This window comes from Zophobas morio, unplaced genomic scaffold (assembly GCF_036711695.1).
Source record: "Zophobas morio isolate AGI-343-1 ecotype UQ-CSIRO unplaced genomic scaffold, CSIRO_AGI_Zmor_V1 ptg000030l, whole genome shotgun sequence".
Taxonomy (NCBI): domain Eukaryota; kingdom Metazoa; phylum Arthropoda; class Insecta; order Coleoptera; family Tenebrionidae; genus Zophobas; species Zophobas morio.
In genome coordinates this window covers 10,397,359-10,423,126 of record NW_026972135.1, presented here as the reverse complement: position 1 = coordinate 10,423,126, position 25,768 = coordinate 10,397,359, and the positions used below count along the sequence as shown (strand labels likewise).

The 25,768-nt window shown below is 31.5% G+C and overlaps 4 protein-coding genes across 4 annotated transcripts; 2 read left to right on the top strand and 2 right to left on the bottom strand.

The window, feature by feature from the left end:
* Nucleotides 1–686: 686 nt before the first annotated feature.
* LOC135138538 (craniofacial development protein 2-like) lies at nt 687–1,454 on the bottom strand. Its single transcript, XM_064068518.1, has one exon. The coding sequence runs from the start codon at nt 1,452–1,454 to the stop codon at nt 687–689; it is 768 nt and encodes a 255-aa protein (XP_063924588.1).
* A 5,493-nt stretch (nt 1,455–6,947) lies between these two features.
* On the top strand, nt 6,948–7,430 carry LOC135139055 (uncharacterized). Its single transcript, XM_064069146.1, has 2 exons — nt 6,948–7,039; nt 7,092–7,430. The coding sequence occupies exons 1-2, from the start codon at nt 6,974–6,976 to the stop codon at nt 7,407–7,409; spliced, it is 384 nt and encodes a 127-aa protein (XP_063925216.1). The 5' UTR covers nt 6,948–6,973; the 3' UTR covers nt 7,410–7,430.
* Nucleotides 7,431–15,936: 8,506 nt separating this feature from the next.
* Nucleotides 15,937–16,446, top strand: LOC135139150 (uncharacterized). The gene is made up of 2 exons (XM_064069272.1): nt 15,937–16,018; nt 16,069–16,446. The coding sequence occupies exons 1-2, from the start codon at nt 15,956–15,958 to the stop codon at nt 16,399–16,401; spliced, it is 396 nt and encodes a 131-aa protein (XP_063925342.1). The 5' UTR covers nt 15,937–15,955; the 3' UTR covers nt 16,402–16,446.
* An 87-nt stretch (nt 16,447–16,533) lies between these two features.
* Nucleotides 16,534–17,156, bottom strand: LOC135138323 (uncharacterized). The gene is made up of 2 exons (XM_064068274.1): nt 17,046–17,156; nt 16,534–16,984 (listed from the first exon to the last, which is right to left on the bottom strand). Exons 1-2 carry the CDS (start codon nt 17,097–17,099, stop codon nt 16,667–16,669), a joined length of 372 nt encoding a protein of 123 aa, XP_063924344.1. The 5' UTR covers nt 17,100–17,156; the 3' UTR covers nt 16,534–16,666.
* Nucleotides 17,157–25,768: the final 8,612 nt, after the last annotated feature.

Genomic DNA, 25,768 nt, shown 5'->3' with positions numbered 1-25,768 from the left:
CTGCAGTTGACCAGTCTTCAGGTATTCGTTTTTGTTTCCAAGCCCCATTCATTATATTGGAAAAGTATTTGGTCGCTGATAGTCCCATACTTATACTTCAGCCATTCCGCTTTAATCTCATCAATGCCTGCTGCTTTCCCGTTTTTCAGTTTTCTAATGGCTGCAGTTACTTCTTGTATCGAAATGTCTTCGTCTCTGATTGTTGTGTAGTTGCTTCGATGATCATTTGGTGTTTCTTCTGATTCATATGCTTCTAAAAGTTCTGAGAAGTATTCTCCCCACCTATCAGCAATATCTGCAGGTTCCGTAGGCAACTCCCCGGTTTTGTTCATTATCTGGCCTAGGGAACCTCCTGATTTTCCTCTCATTCTCTTCAGGACGCCGTCGAACAATTTTTGATTTTGCTTGCTGTTTTCTTCCATTTTTTCGCCAAATTGTTCGCATTCCTTTACTTTTGCTTTCTTCACTATATCTTTGACTAGTTTTCTGCCCTCTTTATACATTTCATATGATTGTCTTGTACTATTTGCTAGATAAGCTTTCCATAATTTTTTCTTCTCTTTAATAGCGAGTTTTGTTTCTTCACTCCACCAGCTAGTTCTTTTCTTAGATCCTCCTGTCCTAGTAAATCCACAAACTTTTCTAGCTGCATCATAGATTGTATCTTTAAAGAACTTCCACCTTTGTTAGAGTGTTTGCTGCTGTACCCCCATTCCTTTAAATTTCTCTTCTGTAAGGTTTGTGAAATTGCTTCTTATTTCTTCATTGGCTAACTTATGTGTCCTTACAGTTCTCTTCTCTTTACTTGTTGCTTTCATTGTGTCTTTGGAAATGTTCGCTTCTTTTAGATTCATTTTTGCCACAACTAGGAAGTGGTCACTGCCCAATTCCGGAAGTCTACTGACTTTAACATCGTGTATTTTGTTTCTCAGATTTTTTTCTGTTATGATATAGTCGATGATTGACTTTTCATTTCGTCCTGGCGCAACACGGGTGAATTTGTGTATTTCTTTGTGTTGAAACCATGTATTCAAAATTATTAGTCCGTTTGAGTTACAGAAGTCAATTAATAGTTCGCCATTTTTATTTTTAATTGTCTCTCCAAAACTTCCTATTACCCCATTGCTATTTCTTGCTTCATTGCAAACTCTAGCATTCAGATCACCAACTATCAAGATGGGACTGCTACTTTTCTCATACACTTCCTGTATATCATCCCAAAATTTTTCTGTACTATTTTTATTGTCATTTTCATTGGGTCCGTATACTATTATAACTGTCCAAAACTCGTCCTCATCAAATCTTACTTCAACGACCATAATTCGTTCATTAACTCCTTCCCACCTTTTTATTCTGCTCATAAGATCGTTTTTGACAATACATCCCACTCCTGCTTGCGCCCATATTGATGATTCTACACCGCTATACATTATTGTGCAATCTTCCACGATCATTTCTCCTGTTCCTTTTTTCTTTATTTCAGTTAGTGCTAGTAATTTAGATAGATTTTTTAAATTCTGATGTTAGTTCCATTTCCTTGCCTGTTATACTCCTACACTCCTAATATTCCATGTTCCTATACGTACTTTAATTTCTTTTGCTTTATTTTTTTGTTCTGTATTTTTTATAGGGTATTTTCCTATCGTTCTCCTATCCCTTACTTTTTGTTTACCCCTTTTATTCCCTTGTTCTTTTCCCTTATTTTTATTAAAACTATTTAGAACCATATTCTCATCCATTTTCACAGCATTTGTCTTTTTATTTTTATCATTTGGAGCATATGTCTTTAGTTTTTTGGATCAACTTCGTTTTGTCGAGTTATGTTGTTTACTTTACTATTCCACTTCCACTTCTCATTGTTTATAACTAGGAAGTTATAACCTTTCTTTACTATTTTTCCTTTCTTTTTTTCTTCGGTTGCACTATCCCTTAGTCTTTTTTGGGTTTCTTGTTCCTTTCTCGTTAGATCACAATCGATGTAGATTGCCTCGCCTTTCCTATTAATCAATTTTCCTTTCGCTCTGAGTATTTTTACTTTGTCTTGGAAATGTTTCAATTCCATAACACAGGTCTTTTCGTTTATTTTATAGGCCTTGTTTATCTCCACCTCCGTGTCTAATTCTTTTTTCGTAAAATTTTCCATGGCTTCCTTTATGATTTCATTTTCACTTGTATCAATTTTTAGTCCTTTGACAATTAGGTTATTTCTCTTCTTATCCCTTTGAAACATTTCTAGAGCCGATTCAACAATTTCCATCCTCTGCTTCATTTCCTTTATTGAATTTTTTAGTTCCTCATTTTCTTTTGCTAGTCTATTCATTTGATTTTTGTATTCGTTGTTTTCCTTTCTTACTTCTTTCATCTCAACTATCATACTTCCCATCATTTCTTTTAGTTCAACCATTTCGTTCGCTTTAGTTTTGTTGTCCATCAACAGTGTTCTCAACATTTCTCGTAATTCCTCATTTGGATCGTTTTTTTCAATGGCTTTTTTTTCCGGTGATCTATAAGTTTTCTTAGTTTTTATAAATACGTTTTCTTCTTTATCATCTCTTTTTCTTTTACCGTCGTCAGATGTGCAATCGTCGCTATCGGTGATGTCCTTAAATGTTGGATTCATTTCTTCTTAATCCGCGTGTTGTGAGCACAGCGCTAAGAAAACTAATTCGGATCTACTCCTCGGAAATTAGTATTTCTCTCCGTGCCGCCGCCGCTTTTCCGCACAGTCCGGCAATACCGCGCTCAGACGTTGTCTTATCGCACCGTATTTTTCCGTCTTATCAACTAACCTAAAAGAAGATATAGAAGCTATGATAGCAAAACTGAGCAACCTAATTGTAGGAGCTAGGGATAAAAGAAAGATATACATATGGCAAGGGATGGAAGAAATGTGGAGAGGTTCGGAAATAACAAAAGACAGATTGAAAGACTGAAAAGAGGAAAGGCACCAGGAGGGGATAGAATCCAGAACGAAACGTGGATGTTTGGGACAGAAGGAGTGAAAGAAAGGATATGGGAAGTGGTAGATGGAGTTTGGAAGGGAAAAGGTTTTCTTCGTCAGTGAGGAGAAGGTATAATAATCCAATTATTTAAAAAGGGGCAAAAAAGTGATGTGAAGAACTACCGAGAGATCACCTTGCTCAATACGGCGTACAAGATATACGCAATGATACTAGATGAGAGGTTACGAAAGGAGATTGAAGCAAGGGGTATGTTACCAGAGTGTCAGGCAGGGTTTAGGAACGGAAGAGGTACAATGGACAATGTGTATATCCGGCGGCATTTAGTGGGAAAAGAAATAAGGAAAGGGGGTGAACGAATGTACACATTGTTCATAGATTTCAAAGCAGCGTTTGATAGCTTGAATAGAGAGGAAATGTGGCAGCATTTGAGGAAAAAGGGAGTAAATGCGTACCTGGTAACGAAAATGGAAGAAATATATGAAGAAACAGTAAGTAAGGTGAGAATGAATGGAATAAAGAGCGATAGTTTTTATACAAATAGAGGAGTGAGACAGGCATGCCCACTCAGCCTAGGATTGCTTGCAGCTTATCTAGGAGATATAGATGAAATGTTCAGAAAAGCACAGACAGGAGGGGTGGTAGTGGACAAAGAGAAAGTGTGGTCGTTGGCGTACGCAGATGATTTGGTGATTGTAGCAAAGAAAAGAGAAGAAATGAAAACAATGATTAAAAGTTTCGAGAAGTATGGAAAAAAAGGAATTGGAAGTGAATGTGAAAAAAACAAAAATGGTGGTGTTTGGGAAGAAAGTAAGAAAGGAGAAGGAAGAGTGGGCATGGAGAGGGAAGAAGGATGAACAGAGGTGAAAGAATTCCAGTACTTAGGGTATACATTAAAGAGCAATAACTCAGAAAGAGGGCACATTTAAGAAATGGTCCGAAAAGTGAACGAAGTGATAGGATTAGTATGGGGAATAGGATAGAGAAATTTTGGACATGATTGTAAGTGAAGAATGATGATGTTTGATAGTTTGATCAAAGGTGTATTTATGTACGAAGCTGAAATTTGGGGATGGAAGGAATACGAAGAAATATAGAGAGTGCAATAAAAATACTTAAAATGAATATTGGGATTGGAAAAGTATACACCGGGGTATATAGTGAGAGAAGAAACAAAAACGGAGAAAATGAGAGTGGAAGTGGGTAAAAGGGCGGTTGGATTTGAAAAGAAGTTTAGTGAGAGAGGTGATTGTAAAATATTGCATGAATGTTGAAAAGAAATAAGAAAGGAAGGGGGAAAACATGTATGGAACGAAAGAGACAAGTATTATAAAGGAAAGGGATATGCATGTGAAAAAATAGAGAGAATGAGAGAAATGGGAAGGAGTATGAAAAAAGAACTGCCTAGATATAATGTAGAGTATAGAAAAATAGTAAAGGATGAAGTACTAAAGTACACACATAGAGAGAGAGTATAAAGGAGAAAAGAATGATGGCGAGATTTAGGTGTGGAAATGGAGAGAAAGAGAATAATTTTTGGATGGATGAAACTGACAGAAGGTGTAGGATATGTTGGAGAGAGGGAGAAACAATAGAGCATATGCTGATAGGATGTGAAGGATTGAGAGAATCGGAGGAAAGTAGGGAAGAAGTGCTAAACGAGAATGGAAAAGGACTGGATGAAAGAAGTATGGAAGACAAGGGAACTAAGGCAAGGAGTGGGCAAGCAGAAAGAATAGAACAATTATTATTACTATGTAAAACTCGAATATTTACTTTATAGGCAAATAATTAATTAATTGTAATAATCCTTAGTCCTTCCACGTATCGTTCATTATTTCAGTCTCCTCCTAGTGATTTTCCTCTTTTCAGACGCTCTATTTGCCTTGTTACTTCTTCTCTACTGATTTCTTCTTTCCCCTGGGTAGGGTACATCGAGTTTTTACCTTTGACCCTTTTCTCATTCGCTTCTAACAATTCCATAGAATGTTTCCACCATTGCTTAATCTTAATTTATTCTGTATCTGTTGTCTTTCTTTCTTTATTAATGTAGTTTCGCTTCTTGCTCTATTCTAATCGTTCTGCTTCTGTCTTCTTCCTCTTTTTCCTTCTGCCTTTTCTATTATTCGCATTTTGGTGTGTACTTATTTCTTATTTTAAGATATTCGGCTTTAGTTGCTTTGTTTTTTCTCCAATTCCTCATATGCTCTCTTAGTAAGTGCAAGAAGGTATTCGTGGTTCAGTGTTGGATCACTCTTACTACATATACTTACTTCCAAGGGAGGACAGATGTGTAGTGGCATCGAGCAACCGTTTTCTTTTTACATCAACCAGAAGACCAAATTTGGTCAAAAAATCTACTCCGATAATTGGGTTTTTGACTTCTGCGATAATAAAGGGCCAGCAGAACTGCCGATGCAACACCAGGTCCAAAGCGAAGAAACGTTCTCCAAAAGTTTCAATTAGTAAACCGTTCGCCCAGATTATGTTGTGTCGTTTCAACCAATGGGCTTAGTTGTTTTCCGGCATCGACTGTTGTTTTTTGAAAGCGCAAGGTTGGATACATTTCTTGGTTTTTGCAGCAAATTTTAAATGGTACCAACACAAGTTTTTCCTGACGGGTGAAGAAATAATGAATGTAAGTTGAGCAACCTGGTCTACAAGCTAAGAAATTTGGTCCACCAATCTGTTCACCTCAGAATTTTCAAAAGTGCGTGAATTCGGTGAACTGAATTCGCTAATTTTATCTGCCATCAAAGTCAAATTATCCAAACTGTCGTTACTAGAACCCAAATTGGATCCGACACTGGGTAATCGTCGTATAAACATGATTCTCAAAAAATCGTCCTGCACTTGCGTTCCGGTTAATGTGTGACCTTTATTTACGACACAAAAATATGAAGGGAAGAATTTTATTAACTTTCTTTATCAAAGGGCTTTATGAAAACTTATTAGGAGTTCAAATTGATGAAAAATTACATCGCTTGGTTCACACTTCGCTGTGAGAGGAGTGCCAAGAATAAATATTCAAAATTCAGGTCGAACACATAAATGATAAGACAAAATCAGCATGAAATCGATGTCCCTCTTTGAATTTACGATGACATTTTTTCACTAATAATTTTCAAAGCGTACCAATGTTCAAAATAAAATCTTGAACACTGCAAATTACTGTTTTAAAATTCTCAAATGAGAATCCATTACATTTAAATAATGACGTAGGAAAAACCACCCATTTCTTTAGACATATCGCAATTTAAATATTATAAAATATTGCATATCTTGCTTGTATAATATTGATAATTTCTTCGTTGTCACGCAAGGAAATAAAAATGTGTAATTTTTAGAGATTTCGAGAAATAAAATAACAGTTTTACCTGATTGAAAGTCTGAACGCGTCCTAAAAAATCTTCCAGTGGTCAATCTAGTCTAAAGAATAAATGAGATAGATGGGCGAACTTTACAAATAAAATGAAACATACAAGTTTCAAAGACTTGTGACCTTGCTACTGGAGACTTGCATCCTTTTACTACCACTGACTGAATAAATCTTCCTGTCGAGTGGAGAATCTTCATTACCCCATAAAATGCAAATCGTCTTGAAAAGGGGTTTTTTGCGTTAAATTTAATTCAAAACGGGACACCACACCCTTAATACTTTTCTCGTATCAAACCAGATATTTTTTCTTTCTCTTCTGTAAAATTTGCAGACACTATCGACCATAAATTTTCACTAGGACTACAAAAAAGTGACCGGACTAGCCTAATATTACAAATTGCTATAATTTAGAAGTAAAATAACCCTATCTAAATTTTGGACAACAATATGTTTTACGTACATATTTGTTAATTAAGTGTAATTATTTTCCATATGCGTGTCTTAATTTGTAGCCTTCACGCTTTGAATGTACAGAAATACAACAATAAAATGTGCCTATATAAGCTCAATTTATTTGGCAACTTCTGTACATTTAGTTGCATGGAAAAACCTTTTCCAAGTACCAGCACACAAAATGTTTACTTTCTTGTTGAGTTTAGTGATTATCTGCGCTTTTGTTGTTGCAGAAGACTCTAGTCTAGTGAGCAACTACAAACTAACTACGAACAACCCTTGATTAACATTTTTTTTAGCTTGCTGATGAAAAAACATGGAAAGAATGCTTAGAGGAGAACTCGATGACGATGGAAGACTTGAAATCATACACAAACATAGCTGAAGCCCCGGAAGAGTTGTTATGTCTTGTCAAATGTATCAACACAAAAACGGGCGTCATCGGGGAAGACGGACAAATCGATTTTGAAAAAATAAAACTCATTCCTACTATTGCGAAGATGGATGAAGGAAAACAGAATGAACTGAAGGAATGTGCCAAAAATGTGGGACCTATTAAGGAGTGTTCAGACATAGAGAAACTTCGATCGTGTTTGCCTGAAGGTATAAAAGAGTGAAGTCGATGTTAAATGATGTATGCAACCTGTCACACTAAATAAATATTTCTCAATATTTTTTGACTTCATAATTGATCACCTATTATATGATATTTCTAATATACTTTTATATTAATTATTGTTAATTCAAATTATACAACTGGATTATAAATACATTGGCAAAAATCACGTTATTATTATTACCACGCTGCTATGATTCTCTTAAGTCTACATCCGTTTTCAAAATTATTTAACAACTTCTATTAAATTATTAAATTATTTTCACGGATTTATTAACTTAAATTTAATTAAATGCGTAAGTCAGACGTCAGCACGATATACCTATATAATTACATATGTAGCACTTTAGTAATAATAATTCAGTTGAACCAACTGCTCTGTGAATATGTTGAAATACGCGATAATATACTGCAGTTTCATTCTAGTGGAACACCTAATGCAGGTAAACATTTTATCATTATTGTTGCTCGTAGTTCAATTTTTACAACCAAGAAGTAAAATTTGATTTTAGACTACAGTTAATGAAAACATCTTTGAAGAATGTAGAATCGAGCTTGGAGTGAGTGAAGAAGACGTGGTGATTAAATCTTTTAGTAATTTAACTGATGTCCAACAATGTTACCTGAAGTGCACGTCCCTAAAGAACGGTTACATCACAGACGATGGACAAATTTCGGTAGAAAAAATGAAAAGTGATCGCATAATTGAAGAAGAAGAAGACATTCTTGAGAAATTTTATGGTTGTTTAGGTGACGTGGAACGTATCGAAGGATGCGATATCACCGAAATGATAGAATGCTTCCAAATTCAGAACTAACATAGAAAAATGAAAATTTTGTAGATACAATATATACAGGATGATTGCTAGTATATTGATTAACAATTTTATAAACGCTTCTTTAGACACGAGTTGCTTTAGGCACGAGCGGAGCGAGTGTTTAACGAAGGAGTGTTTTGAGCACTTCATAAATGTGTTATTTACTACTCCTATGATTTTATGAATTTAAATTAAAACCATAATTATGAAAAATTTGAAATTTATTACCCTACAAAATGTTAATACGTAAGTAAGTTTGAGTTATTCTGTCCACAATATTTCTTGGGTGGATTATTATTTATTTATATAAAATACCGAGTGACTATTAATGTTTGTGGTTTTTTTGTAAGGTTGGCAACATTTTTTAACGCTCATGTAAAAATTGACACCTGTGAACTGACAGCCTAACATTGCTGCCAATAATTCAGAATTGCCAACCCAAAAATTGGCTTCCATCATTAATGGTCACCCGGTACTAATTCACTCTTTATCATGAATATTTCAGCTGTACATACTCTGGTGACACAGGTAACAAATTATTCTTCAAAATGAAGGAAAAAGGAGTTTCCCATTTAAAAAATCGGTCGGAGGTTGTTTCGACAGAACTTTCCTCGCGCCTGAAGTGCTGCCCAACAAATTCCGCTTCTTTAAAAAATTATAAAACTTGAGTTTGCGTTTTTTAATTCAATTTAAAAGTCGAAAAATTAAAAAATTGGAAAGCAGAAAAACTGAAAAATCAAAAATTTTGAAAATCGATAAACTGAAACACCTAAAAGTCGAAAAATCGAAAGATCGAGCATCGAAATATCAAAAAATGAAAAAATTTAAGGTTTAAAACATCGAAAAGTTAAAAAACTTAGAAATTGAACAATCGAAAAATCCAAAAATCAAACATTTTTCAAACCCATAAATTGAAAACCCTAAAAGTCGAAAAATCGAATATAAAAACATTTTTACAAAAATGAAAAGCTGAAAAACCTAGAAATTGGAAAGCTCCCAAAATTTGAAACGTGGAAAAATTGACAAATTGAAAACTTGGAAAAATGAAAAATCTAAAGTCGAAAAATTTTAAAAGCCCAAAGACCGAGATCTCGAGAAGTCGAAAATTCGAAAAATCCGAAAAATTTAATTAAAAAATCGAAAAATAGGGAAACGGAAAAATCGAAAAATGTAAAATTAAAGAGATTGAAAAAATAAAAAATCGGGAAACAAAAAATTGAAAAAACGAGAAATCGATAAATCGAAAAATCTAAAATTTAAAAAATCAGAAAATTAAAAAGTCGAGAAATCGAAACATTCCAAAACTAACATGACGAAAAGTTGGGAAATCGAAAAATTGGAATTTGAAACATCAAAAAATTGGAAAAACAAAAACACTAGATTTTTCGATTCTTGAAATGTTGGATTTCCCGATTTTTCAATTTTTCGATTTTCACTCAATTCTTAATTTTTTTTTTATTTTTCAAGTTTTTAAAATTATTAACATTTGGAATTTTTAAATTTCAATTTTGACTTCCTTCTATTTTTCAGTATGTATTTCAATTTCTCAGTTTAACAATGTTTCAGTTTTGGGGTTTTTCATTTTTCGATTCTTCAATTTTTCTTCCATGTTTCAATATTCGGATGCTTGAACTTTTCGATTTCTCAATTTTTTACTTTTCGATTTTTCAGTTTTTTGATGTTTCGATTTTTCTATTTTCCGATTCTTCAATTTTTCGATTTTTCGACTTTGATGTGAACTGAAATGAATTAAAGCAGATAACTAAGGGAAAAAAATGCTTTTCGGATATTGAGAAATCGAACAATTAAAGAATTCAAGCACCCGAATGTCAGTAAATCTAGACATCAAGAAAATAAAAATATTTAAAAATTGAAAAATTAAAAAATCGGAAAATCAAAAAACCGGAAAAAAAATCAAACATTTTAAAAACCGAAGAATTAAAAACCCTAAAAGTCGCAAAATCGAATATCGAAATACCGAAAATTTACAAAATCGAAAAGTTGAAAAACCTAGAAATTGAAAAGCTCCTAAAACTTGAAATGTGGCAAAATTGACAAATTGAAAAACTTGTAATACCGAAAAAGCTAAAAATTTAAAAATTTTAAAAACCGCAACACGAGAAATCGAAAATTGGAAAAATTTAAAAACTGAAATGGGAAATAGGGAAATGGAAATAGAGAAAAACCTAAACCCGAAAAACTGAAAAATCGAAAAATGTAAAATTTAAAAGATCGAAAAACTCAATATCAAAAAACTGGAATAACAAAAAAAACTAGATTTTTCGATTCTTCAAATTTTTCATTTCCCGATTTTTCAGTTTTACCATATTTCAATGTTTCAATTTATCGATTTGGATTTTTAAATTTTTAAATTCTTGACGTTTCTAAATTTTCGATTTATCAACTTCTCGATTTCTCGATTTTTCAGTAATTCAATTTCCAATATTTTTGGGAATTTTCATTTTTCGATTCTTCAATTTTCCTTCGATTGTTCAATATTTCGATTCTTCAACTTTTCGATCTCTCAATTTTTTACTTTTTCGAAAAATCTAAAACTCTAAAAATTTTAAAAACGGAAACATCGAGATGCCGAGAAATCGAAAAATCCAAAAGATTAAATTAAAAAATGAAATCAGAAAACGATCGAAAAATTGAAAAATCGGGAAACAGAGAATCAAAAAAAAACGAGAGATCGATAAATCGAAAAATCTAGAATTTAAAATATCGAAAAACTGGAAAATCGAGAAATCGAAACATTCCAAAACTGACATAACAAAAAATTAGGAAATCGAAACATCAAAAAATTGGAAAATCGAAAAGTTGAAAAATCGAAAGAACCAAAAATCAAAAACACCGAAACATCGAAATATCGAAACATTGAAAAATGAAAACATCGAGAAATCCAAACATAAAACGATCGAGAAATCGAAACATGAGACGATCGAAAAATTGAAACTCGACTAGTAGAAATGTCGAAAAATCGAAAAGTTGAGTAGTGGAAAAGTCGAAAAATAAAGAAAACGAAATAGCCCAAAAACGAAAATTAAAATTTGAAAAATTGAAAAACCTCCAATCAAAAAAAAATTGTCGAAAGTTATTTCGACAATTGTACCTGGAGTACAATAAAACATATCCAACTTCTGAGAAAAATGATAAAATTTGATTTTGCAAATTTAATTTTTTTATAAGAACATTGGCAAAATTTCGAGATGACGGGGATATACATATATATATATATATTTTGATTAAAAATTTACCATCGTTGCGATAAGCTTAGAACGTTTGCAAGATTTCAGAGCATTCGGTTTTGCAGTTTCAAAGTTAAATTGCAAAGTGTTATACAATTTTGCATTTTTCCCAAAAATCTGGATGTTTAGCGTGAAAATTCAACACGGGTTCATACACCACAAATGCAAGAGTATCTTATTTTATAAAATTGAAATAATATTCATGCAATGTCAAGAAAACATAAAAGTAGCCAGTCACCCCCCGACAGACTCGATTACAATACTTTCTTTGCTTGCGCTCATACGTTTATATTTCAAGGGGGAGGAAAGTTGTATGTAAGTAACCTTAAGCTACATTTTTATTCTCTTATTCCTTCCACCAGGTTTTTATTTTTTGGTGTCTATTGAATTTATCTAATTTTTTAATTATTTCATGTTTAAGTTAAATGCCTGAACCTGCACTGTAATTTGATGCTTTTTTACTTTTCACAAGAATGCAGGGCCATCTGCGCCCTTATCGAGATCAAGTGGATGCGGGCGCTGGGAACCTTGGGACGTTGGCTACGCTTTATTGTCGCCCATATGTGCATTACAGTGGACCATACCAAACGTCGCCAGTTGTTGCGAACTCCCTAATACTAATAAAATGGCTAGAAAAATGTTACGGATGATTTCAAGTTAAGAAAATGTATTTAGTCCGAATTGGATATGCTTGCTTATTACGAATGTTCAGTATACTGAAACTCTGAAATTTAAAATTGAACACTGTGCTAGAAACAGTATGCACTTGGGCGATTGGAAACACCCCTAATTTTTAACACGAAGGGATGCTCTTTAAGAGGGGCTGTGCTCTTTAAGTAGCTTTTACGATTTCTAGACATCCTTGAAATTTTTTGTGGGCCCATGTGCAACCGAAATCTCTGAGAAAGAATTAATTTTTTCCTAGCCTAACATGCATACAAAATTTCTTTAAATGACCCGTGACAGTGTGACAGATATTTTTCAGATCTACGAAACACGATTATCCATTCGCTTAAAATTTCAAATCGTAACGTCCAATATAGTTATTTATTATCGCACTAATAAATGATTGGCCGCCCAGTATAGTTAAAATGTATGTTTAGGAAATATCGTTGTACTCTATAAAATTTTATTGACAAGAACGAGGCGGACAGTAGTACAATGGTAAGAAATATTTGTGGCTCACACCAGTCCACCCGAATTTGTCCGAGAACTTGGGAATTGTACGCACAGGGTCGGACTTCCGCTGTTTTAGAAGAGTAAGTAAAATACCGTGTCACCCGTTTTCCTTAATTTTAGCTACTTCATTCATTCTTACGACCTGTCACATTGCGCTTCTTTCTTCTATAACTCTCTGTGTTTGTTTAAAAAATTAGTAGAATTTAACAATAACTATTTATATTGGTAAGTTTTTTCTTTTAAATTTAATAATATGCTAGGAAAAAGAGAGGAAAAACTTTATCGTCAGATGCAAAACAACTACTTAATTCTTTGTTGTTATTTCACACTGGTGTCAGAAACTAATGTATGACCGATCCTCAGAACGGCAAAATTGTTACAAATTTCGGAAAATACGGTGAAATTTATTAAAAAAAAAAGACAAGCAGTACAGTTAATTCTGTGTAAAATCTAACATTTTTTAATGAATTTCGACCTCTAGATGTTACCTTCGGCCACATTTCACCGAAAACATGTTTCCCAGAATCGTCCAACGAAATACGACAATTTTTATAAGCCAGGTGAGGTTTAGTTACGTCAGGTCAAGACAGGTCAGAATTTAAAAAAATGATCGGAGGTTATTTCGATAGAACTTCCCTCGGCCCTAATTTACGATACAAAAATATGAAAGTGGCAATTCGGCCGATGGAATCGATTACTATACTTCGCCCGGGAAGTAAAAACAACTTCAAGCAAAAAAACCTTGTTAAAATAAAAGTATGTATGCATGTAAAGTAAAAGTAAAGTTTTTCAATTACAAAATTACAAAATGCTAACAATAACAATTCTGTATTCCCAAATTTTCGGAAAACTGGAATGTGCCGTTGTTGATTTAATGAATTATCATCCTGTATAAGTGATCCCAAAAACTATGATTGCATTGAAACACCACAAGTCTAGACTCATAATGTTTTGCACATTTCAGAGAAGATCTATTCGGCAAAATTTTGAGAGACGTCATCACTTTTTAGGAGGGGATAAACGAATAAATTTTGATTAATGATTCACCATGATTATGATAAGCTTAAAACGTTAAATTGCAAATCGTTGTTAGATATTTTTTGACTTTTTTCCAAAAATTTGGACGTCTAGGGTGAAAAATCAACACGTATTCATATGCAACAAGTGCAGGAGTATCTTATTTTATAAAATTAAAAAATACTGTTGTAAATTTTGGAGATGACGTCAACCCATTGGTGGTGGCGACGATTTTAAGCAACTTTTGGTTAGCGTTTTACCAACTACGTCATATTCCCAATATACGTTGATAACAATCGGTCCAGTAGTTTCGGAGATTATCCGTCTAATATAAACCGACACAGACGGAAGACTGATTTTTTCATAATTTAGGGGTCATGACATGTCCGGAAAATTTGAAAGTAATCAGTTGACGAATGGATTCCGTTACTGTACTTAGCTTACGCTTGGGAAGGAAAAAAATGAATTTCAAACCGAACATCTCTAAAATCTTTCTCCGAGGGCATTAACAAGCTATAATTTTTGGAGAAATGTGATTTTTTTGTGGAGAAAACTTTTTCAAAACCTTAAATTTTTGATACTCCTTAGAATATTTTGACATTCTATATTTGAAAGTTACCTAAAGGGATTATCTTTCTAATTTCTAACTCTTTTTTGTCACCGAAAATTGCTACTTTTTTTTTAAATAGTTGAAATTAAATATGGTAATTTTTAAGAAATTTGAAAATTTTGATTTTGAAATCCATATCAACTTGAGATTACATACGTCGCTTGATAGACCTATTATTCCTGCGAAAACAGATTTGAGAAATGTGTACTGTGAAACTCGGTTTACAATAATTATGGTGTGAACAGTAAAATATTAATAATTTTGTTTTCTTTTTTCTCTGCCAAAATTTGATCTACAATTTTGTTAAGTAAATTTGAAGTAATTCAAAGTATGCTAAATAACGCGTTTTTCTACTAGTAGATTCTTTTCTTCTTTCTAATCATGTTTTGTGATGAATGTTTCATTCGTTATCACATCGAGGGTCAGAGCTTAATTGCAAAGCCCATTTTTGTTTACAAAAATTTACCATTTTAAAGAGGTTGTAAGTTTCTTGTTTTTAAAAGATGACTACGTATATTTAAAAAAATGGCAAAATATAGAGCCCCACCCGCCCGCCCTATCTCAATTGTCATGATTTTTTTTTATTCGTCGTGGGGCAAGGGGGCGGAGCTTAATTGCAAAATCCTTACTATTTGCCTACAAGAAATTACCATGTAAAACATGTTTTGAAAATCTTGTTGTTCAAGGAATACTATGTATATTAAGTAAAAATTAAAGCCAAACATAAAGTCCCATCTATACCAGCCCCGATCTAAATAGTAACGAAGTTTTCATTCGTTGCCAGACCGAGGGGCGGAGCATAATTGCAAAGTCAATATTTCCTTACAAGAATTTACCATTTTGAACATGTTTTAAGTTCTTGCTGTGAAAAGATGACTACGAATATTATGAAAAAAAGCAAAATATAAGCTCCGCCCACCCACCCTATCTCAATTGCGATGATTTTTTTTATTTGTCGTGAGCCTAGGGGGCGGAGCTTAACTAGAAAATCGTTATTTCGCCGCAAAGTAGCTACTCAAGTTTTTGTTATTAGGAGAAATTTTTCATGTCGATTCAGATGCTGCTAGACTGACATATTTTAGTGTATTGCATCATCAAACGATTTATTGTGAAAATACATTACACTGTATAATTATACAGCTAAATCTAGCAACAATTAGAATTATTATTATTATCACCTTCGGGTATTTTACTTTACTTACCTATCTAGTCAGGTCAAGCAGTCTTAATGAAGAATTTCATTCCTAAAAAGCATGTTTTCAAAGCAGAAGGTCAACGTTCATTGTTTCCCGGGCTCGATTATAAGATGTTTAACCGAAATTTGTGCTAGAATTAAGTGAATTATTACACTAAAGTACAAATTTGTTGTGATTTTATTCTCAATAATATTAAAAATAAAAATATGCCTTGTTGCTGTTAAAATAGAATTTATTAAACGATATTATAACATTTTTTTTTACTCCACTCTGAAAAAATATATTGTTGTAATAACCTCTTCTCACCTAGTGTTTTGTGATACATATTTTATTGCCGGAAATTATTACCTCATCGACAATTTTTTTCCAATAATTTGCACACGGAAGTACTTATCTTCATTATACAAAAATAAATTCCTATTGCAATTGCTATAAAAGAAACACATGTGATCATCACTGACAAACACACCAAGCTCAAAATGTTCGCGTCAACAACACTTCTTCTTTTACTGACTTCATGTGCTTCATTTTTTATCACCCTGGTAAGTCATAGTTAATATAAAATCAAAATAACAAAAACACAAAAATATAGGCCACAAACGACCCGACTGAAATGGTCCAAATAACCCAGGCCTGTTTAAACGAATCTGGTGCCACAATGGAAATGGTTAGAAATTACAAACCAAGCAAGAAAGAACCCGAGAAAGAACTTTTGTGTTTTATTAAATGCAATTTTGAAAAAATGGGATATGTTATGGACAATGGGACGGTGTGTGTGGAGTCTATGAAAGAGGATGGTTTTATTGAGGCCCCGGATGACGACAAAGAGACGATTTATGAGTGTTTAGAGGGAGTAGCCGGGGTGGAGACGTGCGAGGATGCCTGGGATTTGGAAAAATGTGTTGTGGGAATTAGCGACGAATGATTTATAAATACACAAAATTAGTGAAGAGGTTACAATAAATTTGGTTTCGACAAGATGGAGACACACTGCATATATTATGCGGCGGATCACCATATTATTTTCATTAATAATAGTCAAGACTGTTTGTAAAAAAATATATTTATATAGGTAAGAACAGAGTTTTACATAGTATACAATATACAATCCTCTATACAAAACGGATTTGGTATCACTTTAACTAGATTTATCCATCCATACGCATAATCACAAATTTTGTCTTAACAAATCAGGACTTTAGAGTAAAGCAATCAATTAATTCCGTGACTTTATCGCAGTCTTTGACACTCTCGATATTACCAACACACCCATAAACCTTTTCTAATCTCACGTTATTTCCGTCAACAATTATATCCTTTTTCATAGCTTCGACAAGAATTTTCCCATCGGCTCCAATGTAGCCCCCTTTTTCGAACAGACACTTTATGTAACACTTCTTCGTTTGGGACAGCGCTTCGTTCGCTTTCAGCGACCGCGAATCTTCCTCTGTTAAGTCTGTTTCTTCACGGCACTGTTGTTTCACTTCTTCGGTTACACGCCCTTCGCTCTAAAAAAAAAAAAATACAGGCTAAAGATGGATTTTTTTTTTTAAATTAAAAAAAACTTACAGCGGTTAGCCCAAGTAGGGTGATTACAAGACTAATGGCCAAGTATTTCCACATGGTATGTTCTGATTCCTTTCACTGTCACTAGCTTAATGAGCTCTAGAAATCAATTTTACGTGATAACCTTGCATAATTATCGTCTTTTGAATATCATTGACATATTTGTTTTTCAAATTATCTCATTTAATAATAGAATTGCAAAAAACAAAAGCAGGACCTTTGCGTAAACAAGTGAATAAAAAATAGGAAGTGCAGTTGTAGAAATCGGATCGTACGGTTTGACTGGTTTCAGACTTCATAACTACGGTTTTATGATAATATAATGAAATTCCTGTCATTCTAGCTTTAAAAAAGGAAAAAGAAAAAAGTGGAAAATGCAGCGATCGACAAAACAATGCTTTCTTTTAATGTTTTATTAATATTTTTCTCTGCAGCACACATTAAAAATTTCACATGTTAAAACCACCTTGAAATTCTTGAACACCGAAGGTAAATTCCTTGAATAGTTTTCTATTTGTTCGTTTAAGGAAATTAATAAAATTCCGGTTCAAGACAGTGTAGTTGGGCGGTATTAAATTTATGCGAAATAACATCATGCACAACGGTTTAGTTTTCTAAAATTTAAGTGATGATTTTTTTGTACTAAAAATTGTATTAACTGAAAACCTACTTCTTCCTCATATATCGACTGTCGAGCCTTGATTTTTTTTGTAAACATTGTGACGTATGTCTACAATAAACCTAAAATTTAATCGATGACACCTGACTTAACCTCACTTTTTCCTATAATAAATCTTCTCTCTAAAGACAGCATTTCACATATAAATTTCAAATAAAAAAAAATACTCCTACATTTTAGGAAACAATTATTTTTATGACTTACACAAAAATACCCTATTTCGTTGTAGATGAAATCTTGTGGACGTTATGTTGTGTATTTCTTAATGTTATATTTATATGAAAATCAACACAACTTTTTTCTACCTAACGTTGGTAGTTTAAACAGAAAAAAAATAGCGATGCTATCGATCTAGTACATGGCTAAATCTGAGCTACAGTTCAGACTTTTTTGTCCTAATTTAGTTAATATAACTTGTTTAACACAAATTTAGTTGAGTAATAGAAGAGATTAAAATCAGTTTCCTGAAGCAAACGACCTCATTAGTAATGTAAAAAATACTCAAAGTGTCCATTAAAAATTCAAATGTATTAAAGAAAATAATCTGAAACACCTTGGCCGCTTGAACTAGTTCTAATGGGGTACTTGGTTGAAACCAGCAGTAGAGGAACAAACCATAAGTCTGTAAAGAACAGAGTTTTTATTAAGAACTGTGGTAAAAATGATAAACCAAAACCAAAGAAAATTCCAAGAAACAGAAAATAAAGAATGTTTGTGTTCTAGACGAATAAATTGGAATGTATTATTATAAGTAATTTGTTTATATTAATCTAGTTTGTTTCTTATTTTAATATATAGCCTGTGAGCAATTCTACAATTGTTATTGTTACCTTGTTAGTTTTTAAATTTGCGCGCCTAATAATAACGTGATTACAATGTGACGTGCTAATTGGTGACCAAAGTTCCTAAAATTAGTACTAATTTACTAAATTAGTACTTGCTAAGATAGGACTGATAAAATAAGACTGAGTTTGGCACTTTGACATTTTCGACCATTTTTCAACTATTTTCGAAAATTAATTGAAGACACTGTCTTGTAGATTTCGATATCCAGAAGTCATTTACGACTTTGTTTCTTCGGAAATTCCTACCGTTTTTGCAAAATCGCTTATAGATAGATAAAAAACGAAATTATTATTAATTTTTATTTCGCAAAATACAATTGTTTCAAGACTGTACTTTGTAGTTTTTATATACTTATTTACAGAAACCGCCGGCTGAGAACTTGTTTGATCTACAGACCAGAGTGCACTCAGGCTAGTGACGACTCTAAGCGTTCAGAAACGATTTGAACTATAAGTCATATTCAGTCATCTGATACACCTCCTAATCGGTTCCCATCATAATTTTTCTATTTTTTAAGGGTTCGATTTTTCGACTTACTTTTTTGATTTTTCAATTTTTTAATTTCTCAGTTTTTGAATATTTCAGTTTTAGGTTTTTTCAGTTTTCCTTTCATTTTTCAATTTCTCGAAATTTCAGTTTTGGGATTTTTCAGTATATTTATTATTCAATTTTTCGGTTTTACAATTTCTCAATTTTTCAATTCCACGATTTTCAATTTTTCGATGTGGCAATTTTACGCTTTTCCAATTTGTTCTTCAATTTTACGATTTTTCAATTTTTTAAGGTTTTGATTTTTCGATTTCACTTTTTTGACTTTTTGAATTTTCAGTTTTTTAATTTCTCAGTTTTTGGATACATATTTCAGTTTTGAGATTTTTCCGTTTTTCCATTCTTCAGTTTGTCTTTTATTTTTCAATTTTTTGAAATTTCAGTTTTGGAATTTTTCAAATTATTCATTATTATTTCGGTTTTACAAGTTCTCAATTTTTCAATTTTTCGATTTTCCAATTTTCCGATGTTTCAGTTTTACGTTTTTTCAATTTGTTTTCTCTTCAATTTTACGATTTTTAAATATTTCGATTTTTCAATTTCCTCATTTCTTGACTTTCGACTGTTTCGATTTTCCAGTTCTTCAATTCTTCTATTTTTCTACTTTTCAGGTTTTTGATTTTTCAATTTTTCGATTTTGTTTAAAAGTTTCGATTTTCGACTTCACTTTTTTGATTTTTCAATTCTTAGATTCTCAGTTTTTGGATACTTCAGTTTTGGGATTTTTCAGTTTTTCCGTTCTTCAGTTTTTTTTCATTTTTCAGTTTTTCGATATTTCAGTTTTGGGATTTTTCAAAATTTCGATTCTTTGACCTTTCCGATTTTTGACATCTGGATTTTTCGATGTGTCGAATTTTTACTTTTTCGATTTTTCAATATTTCGATGTTTCAATTTTACGTTTTTCCAATTTTTCTCCTCTTCAATTTTACGATGTTTAAATATTTCGATATTTCAATTTTTCAAATTTGATTTTTATAAACTGTCAGTTTTTCGATTTTTCATTTCTTCAAGTTTTCAAATTTTTAGGTTTTTGATTTTTCAATTTTTTGGTTTTGATTTTCCAAATTCACTTTTTTGACTTGTTGATTTTTTAGTTTTTTAATTTCTCAGTTTTTGGATACATATTTCAGTTTTGAGATTTCTCAGTTTTTCATTCTTCAGTTTTTCTTTCTTTTTCAATTTTTCGAAATTTCAGTTTTGGAATTTTTCAAATTATTCATTATTATTTCGGTTTTACAATTTCTCAATTTTTCAATTTTTGATTTCTCAATTTTTCGATTTTTCAGTTTTACGTTTTTTTAATTTTTCTCCTGTTCAATTTTACGATTTTTAAAAATTTCGATTTGTCAATTGACTTCTAAATTCTCAATTTTCTCATTTCTTGATTTTCAACTGTTTCGATTTTCCAGTTCTTTAATTCTTCAATTTTTCTATTTTTCAGGGTTTTGATGTGTCAATTTTTCGATTTTTTTAAAGGTTCCGATTTTTCGACTGCACTTTTTTGATTTTTCGATTTCTCAATTTCTCAATGTTTTAGATTCTCAGTTTTGGGATTTTACAGTTTTTCGATTTTTCAATATTTCGATACTTCGAATTTTCGATTTTTGACTTCTGGATTTTTCGATGTGTCGATTTTTTTGATTTTTCGATTTCTCAATTTTTCAGTTTTTTAGATTCTCAGTTTTTGGATATTTCAGTGTTGGGATTTTTCAGTTTTTCCATTCTTCAGTTTTTTTTTTTCATTTTTCAGTATTTCGATATTTCAGTTTGGGGATTTTTCAATATTTCGATTCTTTAACTTTTCGATTTTTCACTTCTGAATTTTTCGATATGTCGATTTTACTTTTTCGATTTTTAAATTTTTCGATTTTTCAATTTTACGTTTTTCCAATTTTTCTCCTCTTCAATTTTACGATTTTTAGATATTTTGATATTTCAGTTTTTTAAATTTGATTTTTATAAACTATCAGTTTTTCGATTTTTCATTTCTTCAATTCTTCAAATTTTCAAATGTTTGGGTTTTTGATTTTTCAATTTTTTAAGGTTTTGACTTTTCGATTGCACTTTTTTTACGTTTTGATTTTTGAATTTTTTAATTTCTCAGTTTTTGGATACATATTTCAGTTTTGAGATTTTTCAGGTTTTCCATTCTTCAGTTTTACTTCCATTTTTCAATTTTTCGAAATTTCAGTTTCGGAATTTTTTAGATTATTTGTTATTCAATTTTTCGATTTTACAATTTCCCATTTTCCGATGTTTCAGTTTTATTCAATTTTTAGATTTTTCCCATTAATCGATGTTTTGATTGTTTTGATTTTCCCATTCGACTTTCGACTATTTCGAATTTCCAGTTCTTCAATTCTTCAATTTGTCTATTTTTCAGGTTTCTGATTTTTCAATTTTTCGATTTTGTTGAAAGTTTGGATTTTTACACTTCACTTTTTGATTTTTCGATTTCTTAATATTTCAATTTTTTAGATTCTTAGTTGTGGGATTTTTCAGTTTTTCGATATTTCAGTTTTGGGATTTTTTAGTATTTAGATTCTGCGATATGTCGATTTTTTTAGTTTTTCGATTTTTCAATTTTTCTATTTTTGACTTTTCAATTTTTTGATATTTTAATTTTTCAATTTTCAAAATTTTATATTTTCCGATTTTTCATTTCAGTTCTCCGATATTTTAATTTTTCATGATTTCCAATTTTTTAAAAGTTTCGATTTCTTATTCCTTCCATTTTTCGATTAAAAGTTTTAGATTTTCTGTTTTTCAATTTTTCGTTCGTTCAAATTTTCGATTTTTTAAAAATTCATTTTTTAAATTGTTCTATATTTCAGTGTTTTGATTTCCGGATTTATCGAGATTTGGCTGTTTCGATATTTTGATTGTTCAGTTTCTCGATTTATCAGTTTTTTAACTTCGATTTTATATTTTGGCCTATTTGGTTTCTCAGTTTTTCCATTTTTCAGTTTTTTTGCTTTCAGATTTTTCGATTTTCCAATTTTTCAACTTTTCGTTTTTTCGATTTTGGCCTATTTCGGTTTTTCGATTGCTCGATTTTTCGATTTTTTACTTTTCGGATTTTCGATTTTTAATTTTCCAGTTTTTCGATGTTTCGATTTTTCAATTTTTCGGTTTTTAAATTTTGGATATTTGAATTTTTCATTTTTTCAATTTTTTGATGTCTCGATTTTTCGATTTTCAGTTCTTCGATATTTCTATTTTTGAATTTTTCGATTTTCTAAATTTTACATTTTTCGATTTTTAAAATTTTCGATTATTTTAATTTTTCATTTTTTTCAGAGTTAATATCATATAATAATGTATTGAAAATAACCGCAACAATTGTCACTAAAAACATTTAAAATTTCATAAAAAGTAGGACAGGTTTCGAAAACATAAACAAAATTACATCTTCTCGAAAAAAAATTGCTTAGATTATTACGACTTCAAGAATTAATTTAGGACGTTATGATAATATAAAATACAATTAAAAAATTGATTCTTGGTTAAATAAAAAAATAGTTGCATTTCAAAATAGAATGAAACATTTGTAAATAAAACCATCTAAATATGTACCAAAAATGTTCACTTATTTGTTATAAAACCTGACCAAACAACTATTTCCCGCAGAAATTATAGTCCAAACCAACCAAATCGCTTCTGAACGTTTAGAGTCGACACTCGCCTGAACGCGCTCTGGTCTCTACATTAAACAAGTTTTTAGGCGACGAAATATTTAAAATTTATTTATTTGAGACGACAGAGAAGTTAGGACAGGTCAAGTCACGACACGTCAAGTCAGGTCAGGTGGATGAAATAAAAAATGAACTTTATAGCAAATAGTATAACAAAAAAAGTCACGATTAGCGTTTCTTTTTTTACTTTTTTCACATCCTAGATTATTCTATTATTAGTTTCCACTCCCACTCGACAGAACAACATAATATATGTTGTATAGGTATGGGTATATCTATACATATATTGTATGGAGAGATCAACTGATATACGTACTTTGTTGTAGTATCATTTAAATAACATTTTAGAGTGTTTATAAAAAAATCTGAAGAGTTACAAGTTGCAAATATGGATATTTCAGTATTTTTCAAAATAGAGCTCCCTGTATTTTATTTCAGCAGTCACTGCTTTTTTTTATTTCCTTCAACAAGTCGGTGTGTTTCTTAAAAAAGGAAAAAAATTACAATAACTAACAAGTTGAAATTAAATATAGAAAATATGTACTTTACAAAAAATACAAATTATGAAAATTGTAATAATTTAATTTTTGTATGAACAGTGTGTTACTCTGTATATTAAAACTCGGTGTCATTATTTATACAACTACAAAGCGCTTAGCTTTATCTAAATCGCCACAAAATATTGTAACACAAATTGTATAAATTACCTTAAGGATTGCGATTTTTCTATGGATCTATTTAAAATTTACCACAAAATTTCAAAAATAAATTGTGGTTATAAAGCCTAAGAACAGTTAAATTTTAGTCTTTGTTTTTCTGTTTATAATAATAATGCAGAGTTATTTGCGAGAAGTTCCCTGAAAAATTTCACACGCAACCAGCAATACAACTTTGGCTGTGACGTATGGGTATGATTGACATTGACACATCAATCAGTAGATTATTAGTAGAGTATAGATATTGATTAGTGATTACTTTAAAATTGTTCAGACTCTATCAGGCAGCATTTGATGACTCATTATGCTATTCTCAAATTATTTCATCTCTAATGTAACCTTTATTTTTTTAAATATTAATTTGCTTAAATTTATTTTTACAGCGCATGTCTAATAGAAGCCTTCCAGTCCTTCCACTTGGTCTCTAGACTGTCTAGACACCTCGACCCCCACCGATCACGGCCATTTTGTTTTTGTCAGTTGGTAGTTGGCATCGAATGCGTTTGCAGCGTTTATTATTGTGAGGTTACATGTTGCGTTTACAAACATTTCGGTGAGTTATCCACTTCCGATGATCAAATAGACGAAATGGTAAGTTGTTTTTTAAATATTTAGATACGTAAGGCCGTTCTACACGTTTTCGGTTAACTTTTCGGATAAACGAATACAATGACTCAAGGTTAAAGTATGCTCGTAAGTAACATGTCTGAACTTGCAAGGCCGTGTGTCCCAAAATGGCGACTTTTCCACCCATTTTAAAATTGATAAAGAAATAGCACTGGTAAATAATAGATATGGGATTACCATATTTGAAAGTAATTATTCTAATACCCAAAAGATAGACGCTGCCGGCTTTAATAATTTTTCGTAAATTTCTGTATTTTTTCGGTAGAACAAATTTTTTTTTTGTCATATATATTTTATTTTCAACAATAAAGCAATAGAAAACAATAAATTAACACAGATAATTAAAAAATATATATAGTAATGAAGAAGGTAGAAATATTTTGTAATTAAAAAGAAACAAATAAAAAATTAAAAACAATATTAACATAGAGAATTTAAAAAAATATATAGGTAACATGCCGAAGGTAGTAGGAACATTTTGTAAGTAAAAACACAATAAAATAAAAAAAACACTTTCCGTTAAGTGGAAAAATTAAAAATAAAATTATTCAACATCTTTGGTTTTGTATGTTTTTTTATACTTTACTTGTCATTTTTGCAGTTAAATTGTCTTTTAGGGGAAAATCATAGCAGGTATTTTTGCCAATCAACTGTTTGGTATGGAGTAAGGCACTGATGATTTCTGAACTGAGTATATTTTTTTGCTTTGTTTTTAGCAAATTTATTGATGAAAAAATTCTTTCCACATTGGCCGATGAATGAGGTAAACTCAAAATATTCTCAACAAATTGAGACACTTTTGGAAAGACAAGCGTTTTATCGCCTAGAGTTAATGTTTTAACATTTTGCCAAAAGACTTGCACATCCTCGCTGAAAGATTGAATTTCCGGATGATTTCTCAACAACTTCTATTCAGAATGTGGACTTTGAAGTTCGCAATCATTTATACGATCGGGAAACAACAAATCCACATCTGTAATCGTATTTATAGTACCACTTTTAACAACCGTAGGATTCAAAAATGAAAATATTTGAATAAATCTAGAACCTTTGTCATCTGTACCCCTAAAACTGGCTTTTTTTTGATATTCTGGCCAAGCGTTGGCACACGATAAATCAATTGCATGGGCAAACATCTTTAGCGTCCACTTCTTAGTTCTCATACAAATTCTGTATATCGTTATTAGATAATCTACTAAGATTTTGATTCCCCAAGGTTTCAGTTTATTATTTGCCCTTTGAACGGAACCATCTGTTCATCTATGCAGAGCTTCGTTTCTAGAGGCGCGGAAATGTACTTTGTTCTAATAGTATTATATAATGGTCTCACTTTCCACAGTCTGTCTTTATCAGTAGGATTGTGATCAAAAAACAAACCAGTTAAAATTGCTCCTGCGATAATAGTGATAAGTTACATGTGCAGTTATTGCGTGACACTACAGTCTGTTTTGTACAATTGACTTCTTTCTCGTCTACTTTCATTCATTTATAAAATTCTGTCTTTGAAAAATGACAGCTCCTTTGTGTTTATTGAATTTCATGGACTCTGAAAGATGATTCATTAATAAAGTATGTGTAACAAAACTTACATTTTGTTCAGCAGAACAAAGTCA